Genomic DNA, 19,474 nt, shown 5'->3' on the forward strand with positions numbered 1-19,474 from the left:
GTACAGACCTGCCAACCCTTCATATTCCAAAAGTGGAATCAGAAGGTCAGAAAATAAGAGACAAAAAATAGGAATTTCTTAACAATGGATAATTCTGTATCAAAATGACGACCAACTTTGCCACCAAACACATAAAGACAGTATTCCGGCACAGCTGGGAAGATGGAAAGAAGTGCAATTCTTTTCCTTACTTAGCTCCCTTTGGGAAATCATTTTAAGAAATTCACTTTTTTACCCCCCCCCCCCACCCACTGCTCCTCCTTTCCATGTCTTCCTTCTTACCATCATCATCATTAATTTTTGAAAATTGGAATTTTACAGACAATGCCGGGATTGCGGAAAAGGAAGAGTGAAATAGGAATGATTCCGCCGAAAGTGGAAGGGTTGGCAGGTATGCCAGTATGATATTTTAAAAGTACAAATTCAATTTGTATCATCTCGTCCACCAGAACAAGGCGGTAGGTTAGACATCACGAATTTGGGGAAAGTGGGTTGGAAATCAGGAATTTGGGGACATTAGGTTGGAAATCAGGGATTTGGGGAAATTAGGTTGGAAATCAGGAATTTGGGGAAATTGGGTTGGAAATCAGGAATTTGGGGAAATTTGACCCAAATAATATGTGACTCATTCCACCAATCTGGCCTGACCTAAATGAACAAAATTGAGGTTACAGTCAAAATGCTCAAAGTTATTTGAAATTATAAAATCAAAGCTCTCTTCTCTCTCTCCTCAATGAAGGAATTCATCTTGACCTTAATCTTATAACAACTTAATCTATAACAATTGTCAAATGATAAAAAAAGGTTCACCATTTTACTTCATGAAGACAGATATAATATTATGTGAATGAATTGGGTTTTCCCCTTTGTCAACAAAACATGATGAATAAAACACTAAAGACATTGGTGTTTAGTGTTTCATTCTTCATGTTTTGTTGACAAAGGGAAAACCCGAAATGTCCACATTATCTGTCTCCATCAATTAAATTGAAGCTTCCATTCCATCTGACAATTGTTATTAATTTCCTCGAGTTTCAAGCAGCAACATTAGCATCAATTCGATTCACACTGGCATAAAACGTTTGGAGACGACTGGTCACATAATTTATATGCTTGGATTTCATTGAAAAATGGCCGATTTACAAAGCTATGCAAGGCTCTGTGTCCAGGGATCTTGAATGGAGAAAAAAGCTGTGATGATATTGTAGAGTTATGCCCGGTTACGAATACTCGCTCACTGTCCAGCGATATTGAATGGAGAAAGAAGTCGTGGTTAAACACGATGACAATAGTGTAGAGTAATGCCAGGCATTGTGAGATGCTCTCTGTTCTGTGATCTTGAAAGGAGAAAGCATCCATGCTGAAACACAATGAAGATAGTGTATAGTAATACCAGACATTGCGAGATGCTCTCTGTCCTGTGATCTTGAATAGAGAAAGAAGCCGTGGTGATAGTGTAGAGTTATGACGGACATCAGACTTCATGAGATACTCTTTTTCCAGGGATATTGAAAGGAGAAAGAAGCTTTGCTAAAACACAATGATGATAAGGTAGAGTTATACCGGACATCAAGAGCTGCTATCTGTCCAGGGATGTTGAATGGAGAAAGAAGCTGTGCTTAAACACAATGATTATAGTGTAAAGTTATGTCAAACATCATGTGATGCGCTCTGTCCAGGGATGTTGAATTGAGAAATAAGCCGTGGTGAAACACAATATTGATAGTGTAGAGTTATGCCAGACATCAGACTTCACAAGATGCTCTTTTTCCAGGGATATTGAATGGAGGAAGAAGCTGTGTTCAAACACAACGACCATGATGTAGTGTAGAGTTAGACCTTACATAGAAACAGGCCTGTGCAGGGTGAAATCGTGTTACAAAGTGATGCTTTAGTGTCATGACAGAGGTCTATCGTAAGCTGCCTCTCTGTGCTGGAGTTCCTTGATGGCATGCTGCAATCTCTTCAGGTGACCAATCTTAGTGACACCCAGGTCCTGTGAAAATTGAAAGGAATTTGCATGAAGGTCTCAAAAGATTCATGACAAGACAACAACAATTAAATTGGTCAGTGAAATAAAAATTAAAAACAATCAAAGTTCCAAATGTTATCCCAGGTGTAAATATCTGGCTGGCTACTACTCAATTTATTTTTGCATTTATATCAAAAAAATGTTTAAAAACCAAAACAAATTTAGACTATAATTTTGCGCAGATCATATTTTTTTTTCTCTATTGAACTTAAAATAAAAATAAATAAACAAACAAATAAAAACAAAAAATCCAAATTGGGAAAAAAAAATGTAAATTGAAACCCCCCCCCCCCCCTCCATTCCCTCTTCTCCCCCATTCAACAAGTGGAATTGTCCGATTAAATCAGAATAAAAAAAGCAGGTCTGGCTGTGATTTTGTAAAATTAAATGCGTTACTTTTCACTCACCTTGAGGTCTCTCCTCTCCAAGTTAAGTAGTTCAGCCCCTCTAATCTCATGGGTTTTAAAGCTTTCCTTGTACTGCGTCAGAGACAAGCTCTCCAGCCATTGGCCCACTTCCTCTAGAGTCCACGACCGAATCTCAAAGGCTGTGAGAGAGAAAATTTTTTAAAAGATTAAAATTGAGAGGTCAGAAAAAAAATGTTAAAATCACGAATGCAACAACATAACACGTTGTTTGGATTTTTAGAACACATCTATGGTATGTATTTAAGATAAACACTCACCAGTTATGACAGCCATATCAGTCGTACTGTGACACAAAATTGTGTGTAACATTAATATGTTAGAGATAATTTAGTGAGAACTTCTCACCCAATTAGCAGTCCAAACCAAGAACATAAAGGCAGGTGAGTAAACAAATAAAACCCAACCCCCCCCCCCCCCCCACCACCCACCTCCGAAAAAAACAACCCTCATTAAAAACATTCCTTAAAAAAATAAAATAACAAAATTTCCTAATCTCCCAGGTTTGAGAGTTTTTCCCAAAATGACGGTAATTTAAATTGGTTGATATTTGTGGAATGAATTTTCTGGCTCATATTATAAATACATGATTTTTCCAGAGTTGGCCAGAATCTCTTGTCAGGTACTCACCAGGTGGCCGATTTCCACGACCTTTCTCTTTGGCCCGGCCCTTCAACTTGCTGTACATTTGCTTAAATATCTTTCCCTGCTTTCTCTTCTGATGCTCTATCAAGTTTATCTGAGGAGAGAAGGGTGATGGTGATGGTGGTGGTGAGGTTGAATAATACATTGAAAACGCGATTAAACAATTCAAATTGTCTAATAAAATCAGAATAAAAAGCAGGTGTCTGACTATGATTTTGTAAAATTAAATGCTTTAATCTCCATCATACCGCCCCAAATGTGTGGAATTCACTGCCATTAGATGATAGAAATAGTGTATTTTCGTTTAAGATGACATTCAAAAAGTGTCTTAAAATACACCTGATGAATTCTTCTTTGACTTAATGTTAGGAGAGACTGTGTGTATATAAATAGTCCATAATATCTGAGAAGTGGAATTGTTCTATGTAGCATGTATTATTTCCCCTCCTGTCAATGTGCGCCTAGAGATGGGGCAACAGGGATTGGCGCTATAATATATTATATTATTACTATTAGTACAATAAGATAGGAGCATGGTTGGTCGTTTATATAGGTTTAACTCACTGACCATATTAAACATATCGGTAAAATGCAACCTGCCATTGACTACCAATACCATACTCACTCCGAGGGTTTTGTATTTCGCTTATTTATTTCTATTAATTACCAACGTGCTTCGGGGATATTGGTAATCTACGGCTGTAATCAATTAATGCATTGAGTTCCTATGAGGACCAGATGACCAAAAGCCATATTTCAATATGGCTGGATGGCTCAGTATGACGACTTGCTGATCTCTCTCTCTCTCTCTCACTCTCTCTCTCTCTCTCTCTCTCCCTCTCTCTCTCTCTCTCTCTATCCAGGCGAAGGGTGCCGTGTCAATTGGCTCCCAGATTTTTTTTTCTGGCTCTCTGACACTGTGATATTTTTATTCACTGTTTGCATCTGGCACTTCTCCATACCATATATTTCTCATCAAAAATTATTTATCTATTCTTACTTTTTCCATCTGTTTTTCGATTGGGATTGTGAAAAGGAAAAACAGAAAGTTTTTAATCTGATCTTACCTCTTCCATCGGTTCCAAATGTATTGGCCCCAAAATCTCCAGAACCCTCTTCAGCTCATGCTGCACGGATATCAAAGATGACGTCAGACGATCTTCCATACTTTCACTCAACTAATACAGGATAGGGAGTACAAGAAAGAAACAAACAATAACAGCAGGCAATAAATGGAAATGTGCTTTCAATGTCATATCACATTATCATAATAGTATGAATAATAATAAAATAATGATAATAATAATAATAATAATAATAATAATAATAATAATAATAATAATAATAATGATAATGATAATGATAATAATAATAATAATAATAATAATAATAATAATAATAATAATAATAATAATAATAATAACAATAATAATAATAATAATAACAATAATAATAATAATAATAATAATAATAATAATAATAATAATAATAATAATAATAATAATAATAATACTAATAATAATGATGATGATGATGATGATGATGATGATGATGATGATGATGATGATGATGATGATGACGATGATGATGATGATGACGATGATGATGATGATGATGATGACGATGATGATGATGATGACGATGATGATGATGATGATGATGATGATGATGACGATGATGATGATGATGATAATACTAATAGCAATAGCATGTCTGGCGAATTACATTGAAGCTATGGAGATGTATTTTTGACTCTCATCAAATGGTATTTTTACTAAACAACTGTTCACATCTAAAAATTTTACAGATACTCACAACGACATTCGTAGCCTTTTCTGTCAGAAAGTAGCTCGCCTCGTGGTACAGGATTCGAACCGTCTGCACCAGCTCCTCTACATGGCCTTTCAGTATGGGCTGGGGGGAGAGAGAGGAAGATGCAGATGGCAAATAAGAAAGAGTTTATAAAGGGGGAAACATTTTTTTTTTTTAAATGGAGGAACTCGCATTAGTTCCTCTTCTTGACAAAGGGTGAGTAAAAGCTTTATAAAAACATCTAAAAAAAGAAATCAGAACCAACTAAACATGGTAGATGCTGAAACTTGAATTTGTGACCAATATACTCAAGTGGGTATTATGTTAGAATGAACCTCATATTTATAATTCAACTTAGAGTTTAACATTAAAAAAAACAAAACAAAACAAACAAAAAAATTGAGCTTTGGTATAGAGCAATATCCACTAAAGCGCTTTACAAGGAGTACCTGACCAACAGCAACACGTGACATGTAGAATGTGACATGATGCCTGTTAGGCAATATTACAATTTTTTTCAGAGACAGCGCTGTTAACGGCCAGGTGAGAAAATGTGACTAAAGAGCATTTTCCAAGGACTCAACTATGCACAGAGTGAGGCTTGAACCCAGGACCTTCCGATCCGAAAGCGAGTGTCACACCACAAGACCACAGAGCCGCACAATATCATGTTTGAGTAGGAAAAAAAAGCTTAATTGAGGAGAGTCAATTTTGTTTCTTACAAATCAGGAAGCTTTGCTTTTCTAATTCTGATTATCTTTAGGTTAATCTCAATTTTGTTAATCTTGTTTATTCCGAAAACATACCATTTTGACACCATAGGTCACATTTATAGTCAAGATGGTCGTAATCACATGAATATTTTTTTGTTTTGTAAAGCGCTTTGAGCATGTGTAGTGGATATTGTGCTATATAAAAAAGCTCAAGGGTTTAATTTTTTGTTGTTGTCTTTTTGTCATTTGTATTGTATCATCATTACTATTAGTTTTACTGCTTAGAGAGCTCTATTCACTCCTCTCAATAAATAGATCAATTTAATACAAACTTCAAAATTTTGACTGTTAATTAAATTATCATTATTCAGTTTATCCTGAGTTAATACCATATTGAGGCAACAGGTCACATGACGTCATTGATTTAAACAAAACAAAAAACAACTTAACACAATGAGTCAGGAAAAAAAAAAGTAACAAAAAAAATTGATCTTTTACTTTTTTTAAACAGAAAGAGTGGGGACTGGTAGCATGTAAAATCAGTTTTAATCCAATCATGTTTTGTTTTTGTTTTTAAGGGTTTTACGGCGCTTGCAACACATTAAGGTCATATCAGTGCCAGTAAAAAGGAAGAAAATAGGATAGTAAAAAGGTCTAGAATTACAATTAAAGCATCCAAGAATAGGGCAGACAAAGGGGAATTTGTTCAAATAGGGAACAGATGTAGATTCCAAGTTTGAGATCACCTAAAAGTTTCATCCAGACACAAGCACAGGTCCCCACTAAGAGGAATACACTCAAATGTTTGCAAATCATATATAATACATAAACAAAACATAAAACAGTGCATAACAGAGAGATGATTTACAAGGAAAAAAATATCATCTCCCAAAACTAACTATACATTTGACTGTTTCTCTCCCAGTCAGGGTATCCGGTCAGGGTCAGGACAAAACCAAGTAATCTCATTGCAAGATAAAAACTGAAAACAAACATAGGGGGATAGCAGACATAGTATGTACCTCCCTGCCCAATATGGGAGGTAATCCAATGAAATCGAAAATTATTTTTTTTTGTAAAATTACAAACAAACACTGTAGTGGAAGTCAGAAATGGAATAAAAACTGATTGTAAAAGTAACCTACTGCATTTGTGTACGTAGAGCATATCTTAATAAAAAAAAAAATTTGCTGAAAAGGTGATTTGTTAGATATCAAAAGTTTACATTTCAAATTTTTTTTTCACTTCACAGAAAATGAAGCCAAGGCTAAAACACCGAAGACAACAGTGAGTCAGAAGAGTTACATCAAAATGGATGAACAACATTGAAATCATATCAGCATGGCTCAGAGGTATGGTTTTTGCTTTGTACTCAAAAAGTACTGAGTTCGAATACACGCTGCGCTGTGTGGCCTTGAGGAAGACAGCTTGCCCTAGCTCAGTTTGCAGTGTGGCGCTGCACTGTGGCTGACGCCTGGGTTATTCCAGTCTTGCTTTGGAATAGACCCTTAAGACAAATTTCCCCTAAGGGATGAATAAAGGGAGTTTTAATATTTATTTATTTATTTATATATTTATTTATTTATTTATTGAGTTTTGGTTCACTCCGACATACTACTGGCTTGAGGCTATGGGTAACATTTTTACTTTAATCCTTCTCAAAAAAAAAGTTAAAAATCAATAAATAATAACAATAACAATGCATCTGAAATCCAAAACCAGGTGTACAAAGTACATACAATGTCACTGTTAATCAAGACACAACCATTGTAAACATTGAGAGGGATGGAATAAAAGTTAACAGTCTGGGTAAACAAATCATCAGTTCATGCAACGTCAAGGGGCAAAAAAAATAAAAAATAAGTTTAAAAAAATACAACTAATATCAAACAATCCCACGATCTCAATACATTCATGACAACAATTAATAATGAAAACAGGGGCAAGGTGTAACAGAAAAAAAAATGTTGCCTGTGACATATTGACATAATATGTGTCAGTGCATGACACACTCAGTTGGAAGGTGAAAATTTTGGATTTGCATTTTTTTCTCTCTGAAAGTATATGCTCTCCAGAGCATTTTAATCTTTATTTGAAGTAAATCGGGTGATTTTTCATGAAGTTATGGTCAGATGTATGGGAATGGTATCAAGCAACTCTTCTCAAATTTCATACTTTTTCAACTTGACTAGCTGTAAAAAATATTTAGAAGTGAAATTAAGCTTTGATATTTCCCGAAGATGTACAAAAAGGGTTGATTTAATCATTTATGACAAGAACTCATTTTTGATCAAAATTGACCTGCTAACTAAACTCAGCAATATTTCAGTTCAAACCTTTTCACCATCCAACTCACTGTAACATATATCAAGCTAATGGTGGCTGCATATTCGAGTGATGTATTGTATCCACTTTTTGCGAGTATTTCTTTGTAAGGAGCAGCAGCAACTTTGAATATCTCTCTATTTTTCGAAAGTTTGCTCGCATGATGGATTACATTTTTTGGTACATTTTCAATGACAAAACGATGGTAGTTGCTGTTTTATTAATGTAGCTTATGATGTTATTTGGTTTTCTGAATGGTTTAAATGGATTGGATTTTATGTTGAATGTGACGTTGTGGAAGTCAACAAGTTTTTTTTGTTTGCGCCTATCACGATTTTCAAATTGGTGTCCTGGAATAATTTACAGATTTGTTTTAGTATCAATTATAAACCAACCAGTCGGGGTGATCAGAGAAAACAAAGGAAAATAAATTAAAGGAAAATTTTAAGCTACTCGAGGTCGACTCAATTATAAGTATTTGTATGGGAGGGCAGAGAGAGTTGTTGAATGTGACAGCCATTAAGCTGAAGAATTTTAATAATCTTCGTTTGAATGTTTCTAAATCTGTTGTGTTTAAACATGATTTGGGAAGAGCGTTCCAGTCTTTGATAGTGCGGGTTGCGAATGAATGTTTGAAGATGTTTGAGTTTGTAAATTGGTGTTTTAGTGTTTTTGAGTGGATTTTTCTTTGAATGCATGCATTTCGTTGAATGCCTAGCTATTCTGTGAAGACGGCCGTCATTTTATTTGTAATTTTGAACATAAGAGTTAGTCATTGTTCTTTCCATCAGTCATGTAAGGGAGTCCATTCAAGCTGTGTGATCATGATTTGATACAACTGGTCACATTTGAAAACTGATCATCATCAAGTAGTGCTGCCAACCCTGGCCCACGTAAATGTGTACAATGGAGAGCCAAAAAATAGTAACATTATTTTTTTAATGTGTACCATACTACAAAAACGATAATTAGCACTACATCTAATGATGGTAATTAGACCATACTAGCAATATTATAATTGATAATTAAATTAATGAATAAACTTACTCTTTAAAGAAAATATAAATAGTATCTATTTCAAGAATCCACTTATAAATCTGATACAACCCACCCATATAATGTTATATTGAACTATTCAACTCCCTATATAAACTTTCGGGTCAAGAAACAGATTGAAGTGTTTAAGTACACTAAAAGAGTTTATGATAGTTAAAAATGCTTTAATAATAAAAATTATATAATATGTACAATCCAATCCTCCTCAGCAAAATGCTTACAATGAACAAGAATGCGCAAGAATATGCATTTTTAACGTAAGGTTTGGCACCACTGATCAAGGTTAACCATTTCCCAATCAAGTGGGTTTGGGCTGCATTCATAATAAAATGAGTAAATAAATAAATAAATAAATAAATAAATAAACAACAACACCAACACAAGAGGTGATGACAATGACTATCGAACGACTGTCAACGTTAAAAATTGACATCAACAACAACCACAACATCAGCAGCAGCAGAAAATAAAGTGTCAAAGTGTACCTGATAATCACTATCAGATGAGTCTGCCTGTAGGTGTGTACAGGTGAAGTCCGTACAGAATAAGAAAGAGGGGGGAAAGAAAGGAAACAAATTTAGACTCGGAGAACTATGGTAAAAAAATATTAAAAAAAAAAAAAATAATCCAAAAACATCTGAAGTGTACCGGATAAAGACCAAGGATGTCCACTTTTCGAAATCTCTGTGACTGAGTGGTGTCAAGGACCCAAACCTTCCCTCCATAAATACTTGCAAATAAATAAGTACACTTTGCTTGCTACTCTTTTTTTCATAACAAAGTGTTGTTCATCAGACACAGTAACCCAATCACTGCCGGGTGTATAGGATGGACAGGGATTATGGAGTGAGGGGTGGTCAAGAAAAATTTTGACAGCACTAAGGCGAGTGCTTTGGGCGTCTTGATAGAGCACTGCCTTCACATGTAAAGGGTCTGAGATCGATTCCTGGTGAAGTCGAGAAATTTATTTTTTCTGACTCTCCTGTCCACCCAGCTGTAATTGGGTTGCTGGGTCAGTTAAATCTGGTGGAAAGTACTTTGCGATATATAGACTAGCATCCTATCCCAAGGGCAGCAAGCAATTGCTATTGTCCATTTCATGCCATAGAAACTGGTATAAACTCTGGCTCCATAGGTCTCATGGCTCTGAAGGAAGGAGGTGAGTGCTTTAACCACTGAGCTATCAGGACCTGGTCATAAATGAGAGATATATTTATGACGGGTAAGCTATACAATGATTTTTCCAAACTCAATGAATTCATTTTCTCTCACTTTAATAAAAAATACAATGCTTTAATTTAGAATAAAATTATTTAACATCAGGCTTATAAGACTATGCCAAAAGGTCATCTTTGTGACGCTAACAACAAAAAGGCTCCAATAAGTTATTCAAAAAAATTAAGAAAATTTAAGAACTGTATATTTTCTATCAGTTGAATAAATGTAAAAAACCCCAGAAACTGGCGATCTCGCTCCAATAGAATAGCAGACATAGTTTCTAACTGTTTTTACAGAAATTTGACAGATATTCAACTTTGTCCACACTTTTTCGACACTTTAAAAAGCCATAACTTCTAATTTTGATGGTGGATTATCAGTTTTTGGTTGTTTTTTATTTTTATTTTCATTATTTAACCCAGAGAAACTGATGAAAGCAAATTATTTTCCTTATTTTTTTCCAAATAACTTTCTACTGAATCATTTTTGTGGCCAACCTTTGGTACAGCCTCATATCCATCTCCTGGTTTTCAATATGTGCATTTATTTCTGATATACAAAGGGTGGGGAAGGGGGGGGGGGGGGGGGGGAGAGGGAGAGGGAGAAGAGAGAGAGAGAGAGAGAGAGAGAGAGAGAGAGAGGAGAGAGAGGAGAGAGAGAGAGAGAGAAGAGAGAGAGAGAGAGAGAGAGAGAGAGAGAGAGAGAGAGAGAGAGAGAGAGAGAGAGAAGAGAAGAGAGAGAGAGAGGAGAGAGAGAGAGAGAGAGAGAGAGAGAGAGAGAGAGAGAGAGAGAGAGAAGAGAAGAGAGAGAGAGAGAGAGAGAAGGAGGGAGAAGAGAGAGAGAGAGAGCAGAGAGAGAGAGAGAGAGAGAGAGAGAGAGAGAGAGAGAGAGAGAGAGAGAGAGAGAGAGAGAGAGAGAGAGAGAGAGAGAGAGAGAGAGAGAGAGAGAGAAGGAGAGAGAGAGAGAGAGAGAGAGAGAGAGAGAGAGAGAAGAGAGAGAGAGAGAGAGAGAGAGAGAGAGAGAGAGAAGAGAGAGAGAGAGAAGGGGGGGGGGGGCAGGGCAGGGGAGGGGTACAAGTGTTGTGTGTTCCTCACCTCTGCCAGTTTGCTGACAGGATGCAGACGATCAACACACTCTGAGACCCGTTGGACGATGGGAAGGAGGTCTTGTTCAATGGCTGAGTGTGCTTTACTAGCCACTGTGATACTGGGGACAAAAATTAATAAATAATATAGAAATTTCTATTGTTTTATTATTGAAATCCTCATAAATACCTTTTACAAAAAAAAAAGTAATAAAGAGTACAAATTTAAAAAAAAAAAAAAAAATTGAACCAAAGAAGAAACATCAATAAAAATAAATGCATTAAATAAATAAATAACTAAATTAATTAATTAATTGACTAACTACTTAATATAAAAATAACGATAGAAAGAAAGGCGGACAGACAGACAGACAGATAGTAGATAGATAGATAGATAGATAGATAGATAGGTGGGTGGATGGATAAATATGTAGATAAAAAAAATAAAAAATTATTAAATTTATTGACTAGGCATATTCCCCCCCCCCCCCCCCCTCTGACAAGATAAGATGTGTAATTTCTCCACTACCTCCTAAGCACTGAAGACGTGGCCTCTATGAAGTTAATGAGTGTCTGCATTTCTTCCTCTGTCAGGGCCAACAACTGAGGACTGGCGGGTCTGTCCAGCTTCTGCTTCTCTGACCAGGACTTGAGGACACTCTCAAATGTCTGGGAAATGGCGAGGGGGTGGAGGAAGTGGAGAGGGTATAGATAATAATATAGAAAAGGGCGGAGTTCTCGTGATCATTGATGAGAAAGATAAGAAAGAGAGACGAGAAAATTCATGGGACATCCTATTATATAGTAAAGTAAAAAGTAGTAAGCTTCGAAGTCCAGTCCGAATGACGCTTGCTGAGAATTGTGTGATTCAGTCATGGTCGATAAGTATAGCTGCTCTCTCCATCCCTGTTGTTAATTGTTTCCATTGGTCACGGTCCTGGGCCAGAGTTTTGAGGCTGTCAAGATCTTGTTGTGACTTTAGTACGGAGGGCACTGCAGTATTTCTTAGTTCTTCAGGGATTAATTCGACCTCATCTGAATCCAGAAATTTCTGATATGTAGGGAGGTCACCGTACATATTTGTTGCCATGACGGAAATATTCTGTCATAGCAGTTTGGGCTGGAATGTTATCTTCTCGATGTAAGATGTGATATTATTATTATTATTATTATTATTATTATTATTATTATTATTATTATTATTATTATTTGATTCAGAGGTGCTTCACAATAGTTTTTTGGTATCACACAAGTTCATTCATTCAACTATCTACATAATCACCACAAGTCACATAACATCTTGTTACATCATATTATAAGATAAGGACAAATAAAAATGAAATTATGAAGCAATGAAAATATAACCCCTTAAATCTATCAAACAAGGGTTGATCATAAAAAACATATATTATTGCAGGAAGCGTGTAGAATGCTTAGAAACCTTATGAGAAACAGAATTAAAACAACTATTCATTAAAATGTTAAGATTTAATTCTCATGAAAAAAACCCCCAAAAAACGTACAACAAGACAGAAAAAGCATACACTCTTACAAAGGTGAAAAAAGCATACAAGCATGCTGTTTTGGGTGTACAGTTGGCAGCGTTGCAAGGGTACCGAGGTCAATCCCGGGTGCAATCAGATTTTTTTCTGACCCTCCTGTCCATCCAGGGGTGATTGGGTAGCTGGGCCTGCTAGATCTGGTGGAAAGTACTTTGCAATAGACTAGCATCCTATCCATAGGGTAGCAAGCAATTGCTATTGTCTGTTTCACACTATAGAAACTGGGATGAACTCCAGCTCCATGGGCCTAGTGGCTCTGAAGGACAACTTTTCAAAAAAATAATAAAATAATAATTCATTGTAAAGCCCTTTGAGCAGGTTTAGTGGATATTGTGCTGTATAAATGCTCCCATTTTTATGTTAAAAAAAAAATTGTCTAAATATAATAACAGATAATTATAGACTTTTAAATTCATTAACAGAACAAGTGAACAACACACCACTGAGCGGGCTTGCATTACTGCGATGCGACTTTGTGAAAATAGTACAATATGTCAATGCTGTCGATTTAGAGTTAGATTGACCTCCAATGACAAAATGATAAGTTCTGAGACTGTCTGATAAACCCATCACAAGTTGATGAATGTCAAGTTTCATTTATTATCATTTATGATTTAAAAACAGTATCTATTAACTTCACAAACAGCTACCAGAGATCTCTCTGTAAAATTCAAAATATAAATTAATATTTTACCATCTAAAAAAAAAAAAAATTAAAACAAAAAAAAATAAATAAATAATAAATTAAATTAAGAAATTAATTTTTTTTAAAAGAAAAGAAATTTAAAAAACAAAAAAAAAAAAGCAAAAAACAAAAAAAACAAAAAAAAAAACATTTTAAAAAAACCCTTGGATCTGTAAAGCAATGCCCACTCACCCTGTCCCTTATAAGCATCTGTGCTCTATTTTTGTGGACAATCCGTACGTATCCAGGCGGCTGAATCCAGGCCTCCCCATCCACCTGTACTGGCACGCCTTCGTCCCCTAAAATGGTTACTTTGACGGATCGACACTGAAACAAGGAGGAGATAATTTGTTTTTTTTTGGCAATGAATATATCAATCGGATTATTACACATCCCTTTATCAGCAGACTGGTCTACTTGAACATTTTTAAAAAATCATAATTTTTAAGAGTTAAAAAAAAAAAACAGCAGTTGCTAGTCGTTATAGTTAACTTTATAGATCAACAATTTAACCTAATAATGATTTTGCATAACACTCAAAAATCCTTAAAATTATGTGCTTTTTAATAAATTTTAATGACTTAAAACGGCTCATGAAGTTCTGAAATTGGAGCCAAAATGTCGTATTTGACACATTTTTGGTGGTGGTTGGCAGGTCTGCTTTCTTGTGATTGGATAACCATCTCCAATCACTATTAGATATAACAAGGTGAAACATTTTTAACCTCAACTTATCAAACTAAATATCAACAGAAAAATGTATGTTCCCATTATTTTGTTGTATTGGATTGTTGAAATGTGATATCAGATATCTTACAATATTTTAGCTTTATGACTATATATTACACATTTATCTAATTGAATGAGATACTAATTATTTCATTATGTAAACTGAATTTCCATTACATATATGGTTTTTAAAGGCCGTAAGACCTACAAATAATTTCATAAAAGGTCATACAAAATTAGTGATTAAATCAATACCTTCATTATCTGGAAAATGTGTTTTGTTTCTAAAGTTTTAAAAAACCCACTAATCATTTTGACTATTCAATTTCCAGCACCTTGTCCACTTTAACATAATGATAGATTGGCATGATATGTCATATTATTCAATTTTTAAAGATCATTAATAAGGTCATTTTTCTATTATTAAAGGTCATGATCGCGATAGCAGGTCATATTTTTCAATTTTTTAAAGGTCATTTTAAGAATTTACACAGTACAATTTTCGAAGTATTCAATCACATGATAAAAAAATGAATTTAAGAAATACAAAACAGGATCGAAAATGATATAAACACAGAATAAAAGGAGTGAATGATAAGATTAGTGATAACAAACTTAAGATGATAGCTAACATGATGTTGTCATTACCATGATCGTAATGATGACAATGACAATGATGATGATGAAAATGATGACGGTGATGGTATTAATCATGATGCTGATGAGACAATTTGATTTTTTTTTAAAATAGAACAAAAATAACAAAAACATAACATGCATTTTTCAAGTAAATAGAGACCCCCTCCTCCACTTCTTCCTCTCACCATGCCCCTCCCCCCCTCCCTCCACCCCTTAACCGCTCTCATCCCCGAATAAAAAAAAATAAAAACGAACAAACACAAGAAAAAATCTTCCCCTATATTTCAATGCCCACTCACCTGTGCAATGCGATGATGCTGCAAATCAATGACCCTAGACATAGCAATCTGCATCCCCCCAAACACAGCCACCACCTCCAGGATTCGGTCATCAAAACTTGGTGCTGTAAAATTCTGGACAACAAGAAAAACCACACACACAGTTTTTTCATATACATGCGACGACCCATTGTCTTAATACAATATTATGTTGAAGTAACATTTTTGGTATCAGGCACTGACGCGAGATAAACATCTGAAAAGGTGTTTATGAAACAGTGCCAGAAAAAGCTGAACGAAAAATACGAGAAAAAACTTCCCCAAATAAGGGCTGATTTTTGGGGGCGTTTGTTTTCTTATTATTTTCTTTAATAAATAACAATGTGAAATTGAATGTAAGCTTCAATTTAATATACAAAAACAGATAAAATGGACGTTTCAGGTTTCCCCTTTATCAACAAATCAGGAAAAAGGGGAAATCCGAAACATCCATTTTATCTGTTTCTGTATATGAAATTGAAGCTTACATTCAATTTCACGTCATTTATTTCATCGAGCTTCAAGCAGCAACATTTACATATAATTTCTTTCCGATTTGTCTGGCACTGTTTCAAACACAACTTTTCAGATCTTGATCATGTCGGTGTGAACCGGAGGCTTAGAATTAGATTTTAAGTTGAATTTATATAACTTCAGTTTAAATAAAAACAAATTTCCAATGAAGGGAAAACAAATTAAAAAAAAAAATAATAAAGAGAAAATTTATGGGGAAATAATAAAGAGCTAAACGAAAGGTTTGGTCTATTAATGAAATTTATTTTATCTATTTTCTATTATATGTGCTTAAATTAATTTGTGTAGAATGAAAAAAATGTCGATGTCACTCTGCCCTTTTGTAATTGTTTTTAGACCCCCAACACTAAGTAAGGTGATTAGATCTCACTTCCACACCCCTTGAACAGATTATTTAAATAAACATTAAAGGTTAGACATAGTTTTGTGCGTCGGTCTAATTGATTTGTCAGGCAAACAGGTGAATATCTTACTAAAATGAATATCATCAATACATAGGTCGGTCGTCAATGAATAAATATTTGATATGAACAATTGAACAGAATATTTCTTTTCTTTTCTTTTTTCTATTTTCATAAAAGTGGAAAACATAACCAATAGCAAATCCACAAGATAATAAGACTTACCTCATCCTGCTTGGACCCTCCCCAAAAATTGGCACCACCACAGTAGCTGAAATGGAATGCCAACAAGAAAAGTATGATATAGTTAGGAGTTATGAAAATAATTCACACAAACACACAGGAGTATGATTAATTTAAATTCATTTACACAATATAATATATATATATATATATATATATATATATATATATATATATATATATATATATATATATATATATATATATAATATATGGTAACTGACAGAACACAACATTCCTCCCAGACACCAGGACTCCCTGATGATTCCAAGATTTGGATGAAACAACGTTGTTGGAGAAAGTAACAAAACGAGATGATAATAAATAAATAATTTGCTCCAACCAAACTGTCGAACACTCGACATGGTTTCAGCTAACTCCCCACAATTATATATATACTATATCATATATATATATATATATATATATATATATATATATAATATTCTGTAAATTAATCATACTAATCATACTAATAATAACAGCATCATTCTCTCGATGTGTGGCTGATTTGGATGAAATTTTGCTGGAAACAAAAAAAAAAATCAAAAATAGCACACGTTCTTGATGTTAAGCAATATCTGTCATTTATTGTTAAAATGTGCTCCATATACAGCACCCAGGCAATTTACCTTGGAATGTTGAGTATGACGATTCCCTGCAGTCTGGGCAGGGGGATTCTCTGACCATCACATTCAAGTAAAACTCGTTGGTCCAGGTTCTTGAAGGTCTTGTGGAACATTTCCTTGCTGCCAAGCACTCCGTACCACATCATGTTCTTGGTTCGACTCCTGGTAAACAAACAAAAAAAATTAACATTTCATACCATTAAACGTCTGAAGTTAAGTAGTTCTTCAGAGCCATTAACCTCACGCAGCCGGAGTTCATCCCAATCTCTATAGCATGAAACAGAATAGCAAATGCTTGCTACCCTTTGGATAGGACACTATTCTATCACAAAGTGCTTTCCACCAGATCTAACAGACCCAGCTACCAAATCACTGCTGTGGACTGAGGGCCCAGAAAAAAATCTCGACAGAACTCAGTCCCTTTGTGCGTGTAGTGAGTGCAACACCAACTAAGCTATTGGTTAGCTACCCCAATTTAGACTTCTAAGCCATCAGAAAATTAAAGCACATTATCGAAATCCGGCTCACTGTGTCAATCTGGTTTTGACACTGTTGTGATCTTGAACTTTTTTTTAAAAAGCAAAAAAAAAAAAAAAAGACAAAATTTTTTTTTTTAAATACAAAAGTCACTCTCTCTCTGATAAAGGGATTAATTTTACCTATTTCATACGTTTAGCTGAAAACTCGTTTTCAAGCGTCAGGTTGTAGCCATTGTAAACTTATAGCCTGACACTGATCAAAAATTGACATCAAAGGGACTGTCAACCTACCGGCATTTTTCAGGATGTTCTTCTCTCTTGTTCTGGAACTCCAGCGTGACCTTGGCATCAAGTCCAATCCCAAAGTAGTTATTCATGACACACTTTTCCTGGTATGACTCTCTGGGGACACAGATGGTGGGTGATGTGTCAATATCGTGTGATTTATATGACACATGTTTATCACAGGCAGAATAAATGCCTTATTATTATTATCATTTTTATTTATTATCATTTTTATCATTATTATTATTATTATTATTATTATTATTATTATTATTATTATTATTAGTAGTAGTAGTAGTAGTAGTAGTAGTAGTAGTAGTAGTAGTAGTAGTAGTAGTAGTAGTAGTAGTAGTAGTAGTAGTAGTAGTAGTACTCGTATAGTAGTAGTAGTAGTAGTAGTAGTAGTAGGAGTAGTAGTAGTAGTAGTAGTAGTAGTAGTAGTAGTAGTAGTAGTAGTAGTAGTAGTAGTAGTAGTAGTAGTAGCTTTATCATTATCGTTACAGTTGTTTTCACTGTTGTTATAATACTTCACTCTAAAAACTAACTACACTCAATCTCATCTATGCCAAACTAAATTTTTTTTTAAAGTTATTTTATTTTGGCATTAAAAACGCTTCTCTCTTGATAACAAATTTTGCTCTGCATTGAAAATGCAGGCAATGAAATTTATAATGTATTCAATTAGAAACAACAAATAAAAAGAAACAAAAGCTTAGGTCCACAAGGTTTCCAATTCCTACTCACAATGGAATGTCTTGTTCAAGAAGAGGGGAGGCAGCCGCACACAAGGCATCAGCATTGGCCAAGAGCACCTTGCTGATAAAACCACCGCCTGACAGGTTTTTGGCTATACTACTGCTGATACCTGCACAAAGATACATTTCAAATGTTACATTCATTTTTAAAAAAAAGTTGTTATGTATAATTCTTTTATAATTACTGCTACGTTATAACCTTTCAAATATTCTCTTGTTTTATCTATTATCATATTATTATTTTTTAAGTCTTAAAAAAAAACGTTTTAAAGAGTTGAATATTATATGAGGCACTATATAAAATCTGCACAACAATAAATTTAAAAAAAAAACAAAAAAAAACAAAACACAGGAATGTTTTGACTCAAAAATCTTCTCCAGTCAATAACAAAAACAATAATAAAATTAATACAGCACTTTAAATACTCATAGATGGAAGCAGAGCAATAGGCATGTCTTGTCGACAAATACGAAGTCGATTTGATTTCGTATAGAGTGTGCTATGTGCAAGCATTGATTGAAGAGCATCCCCTCTCATGGCCAGTCAGAGGGATGCCATAACAGTCCAGTCCTGGGTTCTTGTCTTACAACAAAACTTCCTAAATACTTCTCTGTCATCTGTCAGGATGTTAAGCAATGCATTAATGTTTTAATGAAGGGTTTTTAGCTGAAAACGTTCCATGTTTGCTAATTTGTTCTTATTTTTTTTTTTAAGCTGTTATATTCATTTTTGTTCATTACTTTTTGCAGTCCGTAGCTTTCTTATCTTCTCGTGTCATTAAGGCACAACTCCATGCAGTGCACTGTGCATTGAAGATAATCGCTACTGTGAGTGTTGTGTGTTCATTTTGATTTTATTGATTTCTCTGCCAAATTCAATTTGGCCATTATTTCTTTTTTTTTGAT

General features: G+C 34.6%; 1 protein-coding gene across 7 annotated transcripts in view; it reads right to left on the minus strand.

Moving 5' to 3' along the window:
• LOC144980885 (diacylglycerol kinase delta-like) overlaps positions 1 to 19,474 on the minus strand; it is a 204,945-nt gene that overhangs the window by 87 nt on the left and 185,384 nt on the right. For 5 of the 7 annotated variants that reach the window (XM_078928779.1, XM_078928782.1, XM_078928785.1 and 2 more), the window contains 13 exons: positions 18,558 to 18,678; positions 17,820 to 17,930; positions 17,053 to 17,211; positions 16,403 to 16,448; positions 15,225 to 15,338; positions 13,750 to 13,884; positions 11,840 to 11,979; positions 11,321 to 11,432; positions 4,918 to 5,016; positions 4,170 to 4,280; positions 3,088 to 3,196; positions 2,440 to 2,579; positions 1 to 1,996 (listed from right to left, as the gene is read on the minus strand). The exon at positions 1 to 1,996 is cut by the window's left edge and continues 87 nt beyond it. In XM_078928779.1, coding sequence (XP_078784905.1) covers positions 1,898 to 1,996; positions 2,440 to 2,579; positions 3,088 to 3,196; positions 4,170 to 4,280; positions 4,918 to 5,016; positions 11,321 to 11,432; positions 11,840 to 11,979; positions 13,750 to 13,884; positions 15,225 to 15,338; positions 16,403 to 16,448; positions 17,053 to 17,211; positions 17,820 to 17,930; positions 18,558 to 18,678 — 1,496 coding nt within the window. In that variant the 3' untranslated portion in view covers positions 1 to 1,897. Of the gene's footprint in view, positions 1,997 to 2,439; positions 2,580 to 3,087; positions 3,197 to 4,169; positions 4,281 to 4,917; positions 5,017 to 9,493; positions 9,521 to 11,320; positions 11,433 to 11,839; positions 11,980 to 13,749; positions 13,885 to 15,224; positions 15,339 to 16,402; positions 16,449 to 17,052; positions 17,212 to 17,819; positions 17,931 to 18,557; positions 18,679 to 19,474 lie in introns of all 7 variants that reach the window. The other 2 variants (XM_078928778.1, XM_078928781.1) reach the window with 1 other exon arrangement.

The sequence above is a fragment of the Berghia stephanieae genome, chromosome 10 (genome assembly GCF_034508935.2).
Source record: "Berghia stephanieae isolate SIO BIC M18660-M18661 chromosome 10, UCSD_Bste_1.3, whole genome shotgun sequence".
In the NCBI taxonomy this organism is placed as follows: Eukaryota; Metazoa; Mollusca; class Gastropoda; order Nudibranchia; family Aeolidiidae; genus Berghia; species Berghia stephanieae.